Below are 14507 nucleotides of genomic sequence, written 5' to 3'. Positions count from 1 at the left end.
ATTTTATTAATTGTGACGGCCAATCATTGAAGTTACATTTCCTCTATACATTTGACTTAATTCATTTTAATTTTGTATTGGAAGATTAAAAAATATATGTTGCAGTTTGCATTTTTGTCTTTTAAACTTCAGCTTCTAATGTGGAACACCATTCCTCGTCTCAACCATCTGGAAGTCACATGTGAAAGTTCAAAGTGATAAAGATCCTGAAGGAGGGTCCTGCTGTAGCAGATCTTGTGGATCCTGGTTTCAATTAAAGGAGTCATAACCTGGTTTTATACGTATCCAGCCCCCCTTGGATCGCTTTGGATCAATTCGTAAAACTTATTAGAAAAAAAAAAAAAAAATTAATCAAACATTGAGCTTGTTCTGACCCTTTTTCGTACCGCGATTTTATCACGCGAGATTACGCGCGAGGTTTTGACTGGTCCGGATGTGCATTGTATAATATGTAATGAGGCGCGCGTTGATTCGCCGCAGGAAGGACAGAGCCGGGGGGGGGGGCTTGCCTGCATGCAGACTCCAAAACATAAACAGCCCCCTGTCATGGCGCACACACTAAATGACGAACCTTACGGAATTCAGGCATTTATGTACGAACCAGAGTCGGAACCCGAACCGGAGAGTGAAGAGCCAGAGACGGTTGAAGAGACACGTTTACAGCAGGACGTCAGGTAGCGGACGGGGGGGGGGGGGGTTGGGTGGTGAAAGAGGGGTGGGCTTATGCAAGTAGCCTCCACGGTGACGTCACCGTAGGCGCAGAATCAAAATCTCGTGCTTTAGGAATGCACACCCTTGTGTGCTATTCCTGTTCGGAAAAAGAGCAGAAGCGAAAAAACGGCGCCACTTTCAAACTCCAGCCTTTCAGGCAAGTTTCAACTGAGGTCAAACACAGATATGCATGTTTTAACAAGAGAAATTGCGATTTCCTGGTGATGACTCCTTTAAGACCAATATTTCAGTTTTATACTTACATATTCAGTGGTCACCAAATAAAACTTAAAAGTTGGTTAAATAAAATCGCTGTATTGGTACGACCGGGGAAAGCACATGTAAAAGCTGACGTAAACGAAACATCGAGGGAAAGGTTAAGGTCCCTGTGGCAGTTTCCCCTGCCATTGGTAATAAACTACACCAGCACACCACACCATCATTCATTACACAGACCACATGTTAGCCAGGTAGCATGCTATTGTTAGTTTGGTGGGTGCACACACTGAGCTACATTTAAGTAGTACGTTTCCGGTGCTATTTATTCCCATAACGTTTTCCAGAATCACACACTGTTACGACCCAGCTCGCAGAAGGGGAAGAGACGTAACATACACCAGGTGTTTTGGGTGATTTAAAAGGTATTTAATAAACAACGGAAAGAAAAGGGTACAACAACAAAATAGACAGGTGGAGACAACTCCAAAATAAAAAGAACCTAAGAGTGCTGGTTACTTACAGAACGCAATAAACCAAAAGAGGACCCACAAACGGCGGACTACTCAACCCACATTCTGTTAATTCCCAAATGAAAGTATCCCAATCCACTCACTCCTGGAACCTATGGGGCTAACAACAACACAAGGTAACTGACTGACTAATATATTTTCTGTGGCATTTTTGCATTATTGTTTTGCATTTGTGTGTAGTGTGAATGTGGCCTGAGAGAGATGAGGTCCCAGAGGCTCGCCTGTAGTTCTATCTACCACCAAAGAGGCCGCTAGAAGCAAAGTACCTCAAATCTTACGGACTGCCACTTTGAATAAATTAATGATAAATCCCACTGTGAAGTCTGTATTACGCTACATACTAAGCCTAGCCCGCCCACTTTTAATGGTCTTATCAAATGTGAAGGATTTGATTTACAGTAAATCATCTTGTAACTGTACACTGCTTATATATTCTGTTTCACTGGGACTTTTCAAGTTAAGGTTCACTTACTTTCTCCGGAGCTTTCATCCAACCATGGAGGACGTTTACAATTAGTGCCACAAACCACGTAAAGATGGTTCACATGATGGTAGAAAACCTGAAAAAAGGCATTTATTTTCATTAATGTATCCATATATTATCCCCTTAAAGTCCCATTACGGGTTCATCAATTATATCATGACTGAATGAAGTCACTATTAAATATTTCACTCTTCACACAATGTGAAAATGTTAAATGCAAATCCTCTTTGAGAAATGCAGCATCATTGGAACAAAGGTTGACACACACACACACACTCAGAATACTTACTTGTGTCATTGTTGTCCACTGGTTTGGTGCCTGAAGCATAAGTGTGTGGGCGGATACTTATTTCTTTGATCATCATAAGCTACAATCGGGAGCCTTCACTGTCAAGACTAAAGCATCACCAGATGTATTTAATTGATTTATTACGTCCAATAAGCCACATGTGCCCCAGAGAGCTTTCTATTCTGTACAACATAAAACATCCTCTGTCCCAGGAATCTCGAATTGGATAAGGAAAAAGGCCTTAAAAACAATTTGCGGTTCTCTATAGGGAAGATTTAGATGTTGGACCTTCACTGCCCCATTTCGTTGCATACTTGCGTAGTCCAGAAGTTGGATTTCCACAAGTGCTGTTAAATAGTCTGTTAGAGTCTGTGGTGGATTGAGACGAGTACATGTCAACAAGATTTCTTGATAATGCAGCTGAAGCTAACGAGGCTTTCCTCCTTTGTATAAGGCTTCTTGCCAGTCCCTGTTGAGCTGCATCTACAATATGAAAATGTATATGGCCTTTTATTGTACCAGCAGGGGATCCAGAAATGTTTGGTTGGTTCTTGAGATAAAGTCATTGAGCATTCAAATCTATTGGGTTCATCCTCTGGGAGCAGGATGTTTGATAGAAATAGATTTTGAACCATCTTGTGTATAAGTATGAACCCGATGGTGACTGTCAAGGAAACGGCATGTGTTGAAGTTGTGCTGAAGTTAATGAAAGTTGCAGATGTATTTTGTTCCACAGCAGCTGGTATAATGGTCCAAAGTGTTCCATCCTGTAAATGAGGCTTATGCAGAGTTCAAATAGAAGCCAAAAAAAGTATTGTATAAGTCAATGCAGAAGCCAAGTGGCTTATGAATGACGCAAAAGGAATGAGGCAACTCAGACGAGAAATTAGCATGAAACTATCCTCCTGCCGTCTGACGTTACTGATTCAGAAATGGAGGAAACAAATCTTGTATCCGATTGTGGTCGCCCAGAGCCCAGATAGTAGCTCATGTTAGTCCAGAGACCAGACCAGCAGAAACCAGAGACTGTCTGTGGTACAGAAAACAAGGTCTCTGCTGTATTTATGTCTAGATTGCCTTATTTGGAGTGTTGATGGAGCAGCTACAATCTTAGCATAGCTTAGCATTATCAACCAGACTCCATTCAGAAGACAAGCATTTTAAAAGTTGTTTGCTTGTCGTCTTGCAGACAGACCTAACAAAGCATGACTTCAGACTTTTTACTGATCACCATCATTATGGAGTCATTTCAGCATCCTTTGTATCCATTTTTTGCAATGGACCTGAGTGTGTCTTGCTATTCACAGTTGAGGTATCTGTTCATTTACACATTCTGAGATATGATTTACCAAGGAATGATTGTTTCTCTCAATGAAGCTGTAAGGCATGTGAATTGTTTAGGTTAAACTATCTGCAGGCTGCCTTAGTCATAAACCAGCCCTGTGTGTGCATTAAAGCTGGCTACAGGATGTTTAGGCCCTATTAGGTGCTGAACCAGTTCTGCCCCAATGGCAAGAGGGTCAGAGCTTACTTAATGTATACATTTCCATATAAGTACAGATAGATGGTCTTCCTAGCTTTAGGCTTGCAGGTCCCAAGGGTGACAGCAGAAGATTTAGATAACGTATAGAAGGTAAACTATCCCAGCCTATTAGGATGGTTTGGAGGCTCCTCGATCCCTTGTTGGATGGATGGACTCTCAATCCATCCAAGATGACCAATAAGGAGAAGTAGGTAGGTCCAGGCGAAAGGACTTCAAAAAGGCACGCGCATGCAGAAAGTGAGGGTGGTTTTCGTGTGGATTTCCTAATCGGATGCTCAGTAGGATTTCCAGGTAGAGCAGGCATAAGTTCATTAGGAACTCTGCCCGAGTTTGGAGAAACTAGGTGTTGGCCAACCTGGTCTGATGCAGGCTTGAGAATTCTGTTTCAATAAAGGTTGCTCTATCAATCCCACCCAGCCTGTCTCAGCGGATTCATTTATCAATCAAACTTCACACCGATCATTGAGGAAGAGAGCCCAGAAACAACACAGTGAACACAGGTCGGTTAAATTCACCGAGCACCTCTGGGTGCAACCGTGGTTATTTCAGCCATGACGGATGAAACCTTGTTGGTGTCTACATAGAGTCAAGCCCCGCGTCCTCTCCAGAGCATTTAGCATGAGTGATGCAAATGAACGCTAATGATCCTGCAGTCAAACATGCATGATTAATGACTTGCATTAAGCTGCAAGTAAGTCACATACCGATTCCAATAACCTCTAAGTTAATTAAAACTCTGCTGGGAATTTGTATTTAATTTCTGTTCCAACAAACATCCTCGATGTCTCTCTAACTATTAGAAAATATGTTTTTGTGGCCCGTTTCTGCAGCATTCTCAAAACCTGAGGCGCATTTGTCAAAATAGCCTCTATGGTCCGACACCAAAGCTCACCTGCAATAGGTCAGAACTCACTCAAAACATTTAACTCGTGCTTTAAAACGGTCTCATAAAAACATTTTTTCATTACTGTACTAGAATGTTATTTTTGTCCAGGGAACTGAATGTTATTGTGTATCAAACTGACTACTATCTAGATGCTGATTTTAACAGTATTACAGATTGCACTTACATTTCCATGGAAACTGTTATTGTATTTTTATTCACGTAAAGCAACTGTTTTCCCCTGGCGACATCATCAGGGTCTTTCCTCTTCTTCCTCTTCCTCCAGCAGGCTGTTGCCCCTGTTCATCTTCTACTGACCAGGTTGCTCCATGTTCAGACATTGTGGTTATTTTAGTCGATCTCTATAAATAGGTTTGGTAACAGCCGTACTCATGAATAGCACATGTCAGCTAACTTGAGATAATGTGCGATTGGTTGATGAAGATTGAAGAAACTCCTCATTCATTAGTGAAGTTCAAGTTTCACCAATTAGTTTAGCCAATTTAGTGGCCGTTACAAACAAATCAATAGTACATAATGATATGCATATGTGTCTGACACATTTTGACTATTGAATGAGCTATTGTTCATGTGATGACTTACACAATGAAAGAATCCACACATTTAGAAGAGTAACATCCACTGGGGAGCAACATTATCAGTTCAGCAAGATATATTCAAACAGTAACTGTGCAATATGCTATAATGCTATAACAGGAAGTAGTTTGCATGTATGCTGATTATATAGCTCCATTTATTTACACTGCATTTGTCGGATGTACATATTTACATTTACATTTGTCCAAAGCGACTTACAATAAGTACATTTGTCAAAAGAAAGAAACCACAACATATCATTGCCGATAAAGTAAAAGCTAGTTTTAGGTCCTCGTCTGAGTAAAGTAGTAGCTGTTCAGCAAACATACCTTAAGAACAACAGTGCTATGATCAAAGTGCTATAGGTAAGAACATAGAAGTGCTTTTTTGGGGGGGGGGGGTTCTTGAGCCTTTTTTTTAGCCTTTTTCGGAAGATGGCAAATGACTCTGCCGTCCTGACATTGGTCGGGAGTTCGTTCCACCACTGAGGCGCCAGAACATAGAAGAGTCTGGACTTAGCTGAGTGACATCTCTTTTATTTCAGCAATGGTGGTACCAGCCGGCCAGCTGAAGTAGAGGAGCGAAGTGCTCGCTTCGGGGCGTGTGGTTTGACCAGTGTTTGTCCATTGTCCATTGTCCATTGATGGCCTTGAAGGCCAGTGCCATCGTCTTGGAATTGGATGCGGCAACAGGGAGCCAGTGGAGGTCATGGAGGTCACATGGGAGAATTTTTGTAGATTGAAGACAAGGCGCGCTGCAGCGTTCTGGATACGCTGCAATGGTTTAGTCGCCGAGGCCGGGAGTCCAGCCAGGAGAGAGTTGCAGTAGTCAAGGCGTCTTGCATTTCTCATTACTTGTTCTTGTTATTTACTTGTATTCTCTGCATAATTGTCGAGTCCCGGTTCGGGTTCCTTCTGTGTTGAGTTTGTATGTTCTCCCCGTGTTAGCTCCGGTTCTTCCTGGTTCTCCGGCTTCCTCCCACAGTCCAAAGACATGCAGGATGGAGATAACTAACCACAGAGGTATCACTCATCATCATCTAGAACGTACCATTTAAAAACCTAGCTAGCACGTCTTACACTGTTTAGTTTCCCCTGGCAATAAAGAGACACAGAGGGTGTGTTTGGAATTTACTTTTGTTGTGCAAGCTACCTATCACAAGTCTTGACAAAACATCTTATGATTTGTGAATTCCAAAGGTATAAATTAAATACCACTGAGAGGCTCAGATGTCATGCATGGAGCACTTTCAGTTGACATGAAGAGTTCATGAAAAGGTAAACAGGTCATGAAGTGTCTTTTGAAAGTCCTAATTTGGAGCTTGTGTTACTGTTGATCGCGTTAATGGTCGATTTAAGTTCTTCGAGGAACTTTTCTGCTCCTTCCTCTGTGAGGAGTTCACACTGAAGACACTCTGACTCGGTCTGGAAAACACAGAGATACATTATTAGTCAATGGAAATCGGGTGACACAAACAAGACCTTAAGAGCAGTTCGAACAGTTAGTTTTATCATCATCATCGTCAACCACTTATCCGGGGTTGAGTCGCGGGGGCAACAGCTCAAGCAGGGGACCCCAAACGTCCCTTTCCCGGGCCACATCAGCCAACTCTGACTGGGGGATCCCGAGGCATTCCCAGGCCAGTGTGGAGATATAATCTCTCCACCTTTTATTTCTATTACAATATTTATTACTTCTGGATATGTTTTGAGGTTTCATCTGCCACCAATAATGTGTTCTTAATAGTCTTAGATGCTGCTTTTGCAAGTTATAACATGATGGACAGGTGAGGGTGTGTTGTATCTGCAAAATATGGATCAGAGCTTCAGGATTCACAGTGAGTCTTGTATTCCCGTAATATTCCATTAAAAAAAAAAATGCTTTTCTGAAAAAAAGTCAGCATCAACACATGTGCTATGACTACAAGATGGTGGTCAAAAGCAAGTGCCAAGTAACTAAAATAGAGGGACAGTGATCTAACCAAGCAGCAATCAGTCCATCTGTCGCAAAAACGACGGCAAGACACATTTTTTTTACCCCCTTTTGAATTGTGCCATGAATTACACATGTGGTGTTTGTCAATTTACTATCCCAGGTCATAAGAACTGTATGGAGTTTTTATATAACTCATCCATGTCATGTCCTTTTTCCGCTGTCATGACAATACATCAGTGTTCATTCTCACTCTCTAAAAAACATCATCCTGCTCAACTTCTACAACCAGATTGGTCCTCACAGAGGCCCTCACAGAGCATAAACACTGCTCCAGAGTGTGAGGGTGTACTTTGTTGGCTCTGCATCTGCTTCATCTGGTTCTCATCAAGCAATGAGTCAACATATCCAATACATTTACAACTACAGTGTAGTTTTTTTTCCTGAAGCCCAAGCTGAGGTCAAATGCCTCGTTTTGTCCGACGAACAGTGGAAAATCCAAAGAGATTAAACTGACAATGATATAAAGCAGATATAAAACATGAAAATGAAAAACAAAACAAAAAAATTTCAAACTTTGAGTGGATCCACACATTAACATACTTTGCCACGTTTGCCACCTTTGTTCCCCATTTTCTGAGGTTCAATACTACTGCGTTTTGGCCTGTGTATAAAAACTATGTATAAAAACAATCTATCTGGTGTTATGGGCAAATTAGTCGAAAAATAAGACCCTAATATATCTGTACCAGCTACGGGCTATTCACTAAGATATAAACCACAGCTAAATATAATAGATACATTTGGATGGTTGTGTTCAGGTCACCATATTTTTGCTAAGATATTGATTTGAGCCTACCTGAGAGGACTGCTTCTGGACAACACAAAAAGATGGATATTATTTGAAAATATAATGATCCGCAATCCTTGCAGATGGTTTCCTCCCCTGTGATTTGTTTCCCTCTCCCTGCTGTTGCCTGGAGATTGTGGCCAAACTGCTAGAGTGGAGTGTATATTTTACCTGGTGTGTCTCTTCAGGTGTTGCTGAGTAGAGGGAGTGTGGCCACGCTCACCAGGCAACAGCAGGGAGAGGGAAACAAAGGAAAACTATTTCAAAAGAGTAAGGTAAATGGAAGTCTCAACCTACTAAGTTTAACTGCTTTGCTAGGGTTTCAATCTTCAAGTTCAACTGTAAACGGGAGATTTTAGGGAAACCAGCGGCCTCCAACTCTTCGAGGAGGACTTTAATCTCCTCGGCAAAGCATTTCAGGGTGGAGCCGGGGCAATTCTGCTGGAGAGACAGGAGAAAGAGTGACAGGTGTGAGATAAAATGCAAACTGCAAATACAAGCAAATTGAGATAAATTATTATGAGAAGAAATGGTACAACATAGAGAAACAACAGGCCAAAATCATCTGTACTATTATTAGCGTGTATAGGCTGCATGTTTGGATGTGGGGTGTGAAGGTTATACAAATTGTATAGTCTTTGTTGTTGTTTTTATCAATAATTAACTGCAAACATAAATGTTATTTGCTGGAGACGGTGATAGCAAAAAAACACCAGATGAATATGTCTCTAAAATAAAGCGTTTAATGAGTTGTGTGTCTCTCTGTGAGCTACTGTATTGGTTTATAAAAGTTTTTCCTCAAATCTAATCTGATCTAATTGAATGCAATTTAATTTTGAAACCTATTTTATTAACTTTTATTCATTCTTTTTCAATTTGACCAGCAGTATGAAGCCGTTCATACCTTATAGTCTTTCCTGGTTGGCGTGTACAGTCTGCAGTCCAGCCCTCTCTGCAGAAAGACAAATTATATGTTACTTAAACACATTAAATATATACACACACACACACACATATATATATATATATATATATATATATATATATATATATATATATATATGTGTGTGTGTGTGTGTGTGTGTGTGTGTGTCATCATGTCTTACATTGTACATTCAAAGCTTTACAACAGAGTACAAGAGGGAAAATCAGTAAAACCAAGTGAACTCTCAACAAGTTATAAACATTGTGGTGTTTTTTAGACTCTGAACAGCTGAGAATGTTCAAACAGTTGGATGTTTTTAAGAACATGGAGTCTTACCAGTGCCATTCATTCTAAAAAATGGAATCTAAAAGCAATTTGCTGACTCAAAAAAACAAATAAAACTAAATTCCAACTCAACAATTGCAGCTGTTGTCATGTAAACGTGTCCTGCTTCTGTCTGATGTTGTTATCACTGCTGCTGCATCCATATGTTCTGCTGAGTGAAATGTTAGAGACAGTCCACAACCTTTACATATGAACTTCAGATAGATATTCATGTAAAATGTCAGGGAGGATCTCATGTAAGATCCAGTTGAGTTGCATTAGGGGAAATGTAGGCTCCAGTGTTTTTGGAGCATATTAGGGACTAAAAGTCAGGAAACCCCTCTGCTTCCCCTGCCTCCCTCCTGTTACTCTGCTCTCCTTTTTTCATTCATGTATGAAAGTAATTGTTAAATATGCAAGCTCGGCATATTGTCAGTTTTCATGAACGGCCGAGTTGTGCGATACTTTTCAGCCCTGGTCAAATAAAACGTTTAATATACATGGACAAAAATCATCACTAACTGAAGACATACAGAAACACAACAAGAATCATGGTGAAGGATGAAACTAGTTAAAAGAAACAACATTCTATTTTAAAGTAGTAGCAGGAAAGGCCTGTATAGATGAGTTTCAATACCAAGTTTTACTGGAATCACAACTTACATTTTGAGAAGAGACAAATATTCAAATAGTTCATTGTCTCATGATGCATATCGTTTCCAGTAAAACACAAGCAAACATAAATCATAAAGTCCCCCATCATTCATCATCAAATGAAAGATACATTCATATTAAAACTAGAAACAATGTGTGAGTCGCTTCTTTTTTAAATGATCATTCCAGGATCTTTTAAAACCTGGCTCAATATTTCACATCTCTTTCATGTCACTCATGACGATATTCACTTATTCAATTATCCCGATACTGGAAATTCACCACAATCAACTTATTGTGAGATCCACACCAAAATCCTATATTGTCCCTAATTATGTTAGTCCCATTTGCATAGTGGAACTCTCTGTGATCTTATGGATTTGAGTGTTTCTCTTTGTAAAAGATTGTTACATGGAATGAATGTGCGTATAAACGGTTTGACAGTTTGTGTATTGTATAAGTTAATTGCAACGTCTTGTTTATCAATGTTGTGTATTTGTGTTGTGATTTAAGGCCTGCTGCTGCCCTAAATATGTCTAAGTCTTGTTAAGATTGTTTTGTTTGTTTGGTTGTGTGTTGTTTTCTTACTGTGAGAAATTATTGCTGGAATTGAGTAGTTGTTCGGGATGTTACAATTAAACACGACATTCCAGCTCTAATTCCTTATCCATTAAGCTAATAACCTTTTGTTCATCGTGATTCACGACTGCTGGTTTGTGATTAACCACGTCATTAAGTGTACTATCTTATTCATTTGATTATTTTATTTTTTTCTTCACTGTTCCTTTGCTATTTAGCATTATCCCTTAGTTTGTTTGTCTGTCTGTTTTAATGAATTTTCCCCAACCTACCTGTTGTTATTTAAGTCTTTTTGTAAATAAATTATTTTTCAATTTTTATTATTTCATGTTTCACATACTGTTAGTACTTTGTCCTTTTAGTGTTATTGTTTGTCTTTAACTAGTTTGTTGTTTTGTCTGTATTAATTAGCCTAATTTACCCTCTAAATTCTGTTTTCCATGTTAATTTTTCTAAATTCTGTTTTCCGTTTTATTTTCTCTAAATTCCGTGCTTTCTATTTTAATTTTTCTGAATTCTGTTTTCCGTTTTAATTTTTCTAAATTCTGTTTTCCATTTTAATTTTTCGAAATTCTGCGTTTTCCAATTTTATAGCAGTTTTTTCGTGTTGTCTAATCATGTAGGTGATAAATTAAAACAATAAAATAAAATAAAATAAAAAATTTACTGAAGGAACATTCTAGCAGTCCCCCGCGACTTTCACCGTGTCTAAAATCAGCATATCTGTCGATCCACTCGCCGCTATTTAAGTTTCACTTTTCAGAGATGCTGGATGAGGCGGTTGGTAATTTGTATCCAGATTTTGACAAATTCCACGGAAATTCCGCGTTTTACAGTTGATTCCATGTGCATTGTCAGATTCCACGATTCCGTCCACGTTTTGCGCAAGTGTACACTTGTCTCAGGTTATGCAATTGGTTCCCTATTTGAGACCCTAGAATCTGAATCAAATTGTCACTTCGTGCCTCCTTCCGGTATACCAACAAGGACTTTAATAATTTGGACTTCAACCTGGCCTTCGCCTCCCGCCTACAGCTTTAGACAATATTTTAGCATCCCAGGGTGGTACCTGTGCAGTGATTGGGGTTGAATGTTGTGCTTATGTGTCAAATTATCATTGCATGCATTCAACACAATACTGATGAGGTGCACACCAGCAATATATATCAGCAAAATTTTTGAATGATTTGAATATAGTCTAGTATTTTTTTTAATTATCTGTTTTAGCCAGTAGTAGCCCAGCTGCCCCGAGTGCAGCCACACCTTTGCCTTCTCAGGAAGTCTCTTCCTCTCGGAAGCAGACATGTGTTGAGTCAATGCAAATCCACTCATCACACCTTCCTCCATCTTCTCTGTACACTCTGTATAAAAGCTAGCCCCACACTCGTCAGAAAGGATTTTAGGACAACGCTGTGACTTCCTTTTACCACTGTCAGTGATTAATCCTCTGAACCAGCCATAGAATTGGACCTGAAGAGTTTTCCTTTCACACGACCAAGCGTCAGGATGTGAAGCTCATTCCTGCATTTTTTTTAAGATAAAACATCATGCCAACTGTGAAGCTCAAGTTTCAACTTGAGAACTGATTTCTTGTTAACATATAGACTCAGCTGCTACTAAAGTCTGACGCTGCATCTTGAATACATAATATGAGCGGGGTTTGATATGAAGTATTGATTAATATGTTGTGAAAGTGAAAAGTGTATTTTCTGATGTTTGAGAAAGAAGCTCGTACCACGTTGGAGACCTTGCTGATGAGGAGATCGACCTTTTTGATGATGTCTCTGGAGTAGGATATGGCAGTTCTTTGCTGTGAAGCATCAGGCAGACAGACGAGACACAGACAGACGCTCACGAGAGCTAACCTTACTCTCGGCATGGCACCATCATCACATCACCACGACAACCTCGTTGGACAATACAACAGCCACATTCCACACTCCACATTCCCAAATCTCCAAGTACAAATCTGTTTGATCAGATGTTGTGCGAACAGAGGTCCATGTTAGAAGCTCCACTGAACAACAAACAAATCTTCCTGTAATCCACCAGTTTGAATCCCAGACTAGTCGAAGAAACAGCTTTTTCAGACTCCGCCGACTGTTGGGGTGCCCTCAAGCAAGACTGCAGCTGGATGTCAGAGAACAGAGTAGTTGGGAAAGGTTGTGGCTTTAAAAGATGACAGATGAGCTCTTAAAGGAATATACCAAAACACTTAATCCAGATTTACATCTTGATTTACATCCTTCAGTAAATCCTTCCACCAGATGGTCCACAGCACACAATAAACTAAAATAAAAAATGCATGAAGCTACATGAGAAAAAACTGTGATCTCAGTTATTCTACCAGAGAACTTCTCTCAGCCTCCCTTCCCTCTCCTGTTACTCTGCTGTCTGCAACTCCTCTTTTCACTCTTTCACTCCTCCCAGCGTTTACACAAGGGTGGGGCCATGGCTGGACTCAGGGTTTCAGAAATACCAAGGTACCAAGGGAGCTGAACTAACTAGAGAGTTTTTTGTTGGCTGCACAAACATACACAGATGTCTATTTCACCCCCTATGTCTGAGGATATGAAGACCCAATGGATTCATTTTATTATTGATGGAAATGTACCCAGAGCGATTACCAAAGTGGTGTATGTGTGTGCTAATATAAAGTCTGGTTTCATCAATGTATGGCGCGACTCGCCGTGTCAGTAGAGCCTGAAATGAGTTCAGGCTGAGATGAACTGCGCCTTAGAACGTAGACGACAGCAGGCGGCGGAAGAACGAGGCGGAAACAAAAAGCTGCGGACACTTTCCATCAGTCTTTGAATAATTGACAGGGAGTCAGAAAAAATTACATCAAAGTTTTCATCTGTAGGTGAACGCATTCATTTATATGCAGGGCTGGAGTGGGACCTATTTTCAGCCCGGGAGTTTTTGGCCCCACTATTATTCAGTGGTGGAAGTAATACATAAATAGCCTAAAGGCGACACAAAACTCTATCCTCTCACTATTTCTATTGGATATTGGCACCAGGAAAAAAGTCACTTAACCATGTAGCATAAACATGAAATAAGATGAAAATGAAAATAAGTTAACAAATACTGGAATTTGAAAAAAAATCTACAGCATCAAAAGTCATCTGAGCAGGGCACTGGTTCCTGCGACTTTGTTTATCACTGTTTCATTCTCTATGGACATTAGTATTTCTTTCTCAGTGCATGCAAGCATGAAGGCCAAATGCTCCTGTGACAGTGAGCTTCGTAGCCTATTCTTCACAAATGTCAAGGTTGAGAAGCTCCTCTCAAAACCAACCTGAGTGGTTGAGAGAGTCAAAAGGAACTAGCAGCATCAGACAGGCTGCACTGCTGCTCTGAGGCTACAAAATATTTCATTATGGGGTTATTTTAGCTACTGCATAACATGCATTGCTTCTGTTATCTGTACCGCAGCTATCTCTGAAGAAAAAGAAGAACCATGGACCCAACCAACTCAAATATTAAGGAGGGGAGAACTACCTTAGATTGTAGTACCTTAGTCAGACTGCAGTGCTGGGGCTGGAATGCTTTAGGAAATGATAATTTAATGGTCACAGTTATTTCAAGAAAGGAATGCGGGGGGCGGGTCGGTCCTAGGCCGGGCCAGTCCAGGGAAGCCCCCCCCCCCCCAACCTCAAAGGTGGACCGGCCCACCGGGAAATCTCCCGAACTTCCCGATGGCCACCCCGGGCATGTTTATACGTTTGTAACACATATCACATATCTGTGAAAATCAGAATTAGAATACTTGTAATTGCTGGGGAAAGAAAGAAAGAAAGAAAGAAAGAAAGAAAGAAAGAAAGAAAGAAAGAAAGAAAGAAAGAAAGAAAGAAAGAAAGATGTGCTCATGAATAGATAAAGGGCTCATAGCAATGTGACCTAGACACATAAGTAAAGTCAAATAATGACACCAAATATATGTAATGTATGAACATAATGTATGTATAAAAAAATAATATACAG

General features: G+C 40.2%; 1 protein-coding gene across 4 annotated transcripts; it reads right to left on the bottom strand.

The window, feature by feature from the left end:
• Positions 1-5393: 5393 nt before the first annotated feature.
• Positions 5394-12924, bottom strand: il15l (interleukin 15, like). 4 transcript variants are annotated; one of them, XM_084019825.1, is made up of 5 exons: positions 12728-12924; positions 12256-12650; positions 8943-8990; positions 8336-8479; positions 5394-6680 (listed from the first exon to the last, which is right to left on the bottom strand). In XM_084019825.1, exons 2-5 carry the CDS (start codon positions 12397-12399, stop codon positions 6543-6545), a joined length of 474 nt encoding a protein of 157 aa, XP_083875951.1. In that variant the 5' UTR covers positions 12400-12650; positions 12728-12924; the 3' UTR covers positions 5394-6542. The 4 variants fall into 4 exon arrangements, with proteins under 4 accessions (XP_083875951.1, XP_083875952.1, XP_083875950.1 ...); XM_084019826.1 differs by having other exon boundaries at positions 12751-12924; XM_084019824.1 differs by having other exon boundaries at positions 12256-12710; positions 12763-12921.
• Positions 12925-14507: the final 1583 nt, after the last annotated feature.

The sequence above is a fragment of the Eutrigla gurnardus genome (genome assembly GCF_963514095.1).
Source record: "Eutrigla gurnardus genome assembly, chromosome: 10".
Taxonomy (NCBI): Eukaryota; Metazoa; Chordata; class Actinopteri; order Perciformes; family Triglidae; genus Eutrigla; species Eutrigla gurnardus.
This window is presented reverse-complemented; position numbering and strand designations above follow the sequence as displayed.

Bases quoted from the DNA above. Each gene is read 5' to 3' on its own strand.
- il15l (XM_084019825.1), bottom strand. From the start codon at position 12,399: ATGCCGAGAGTAAGGTTAGCTCTCGTGAGCGTCTGTCTGTGTCTCGTC. The intron at 8,991-12,255 runs GTACGAGCTTCT...GTCTTTCTGCAG, and splicing joins TCAGCAAGGTCTCCAACGTG to AGAGGGCTGGACTGCAGACT. The intron at 6,681-8,335 runs GTAGGTTGAGAC...TGTGTTTTCCAG, and splicing joins TAGCAAAGCAGTTAAACTTA to ACCGAGTCAGAGTGTCTTCA.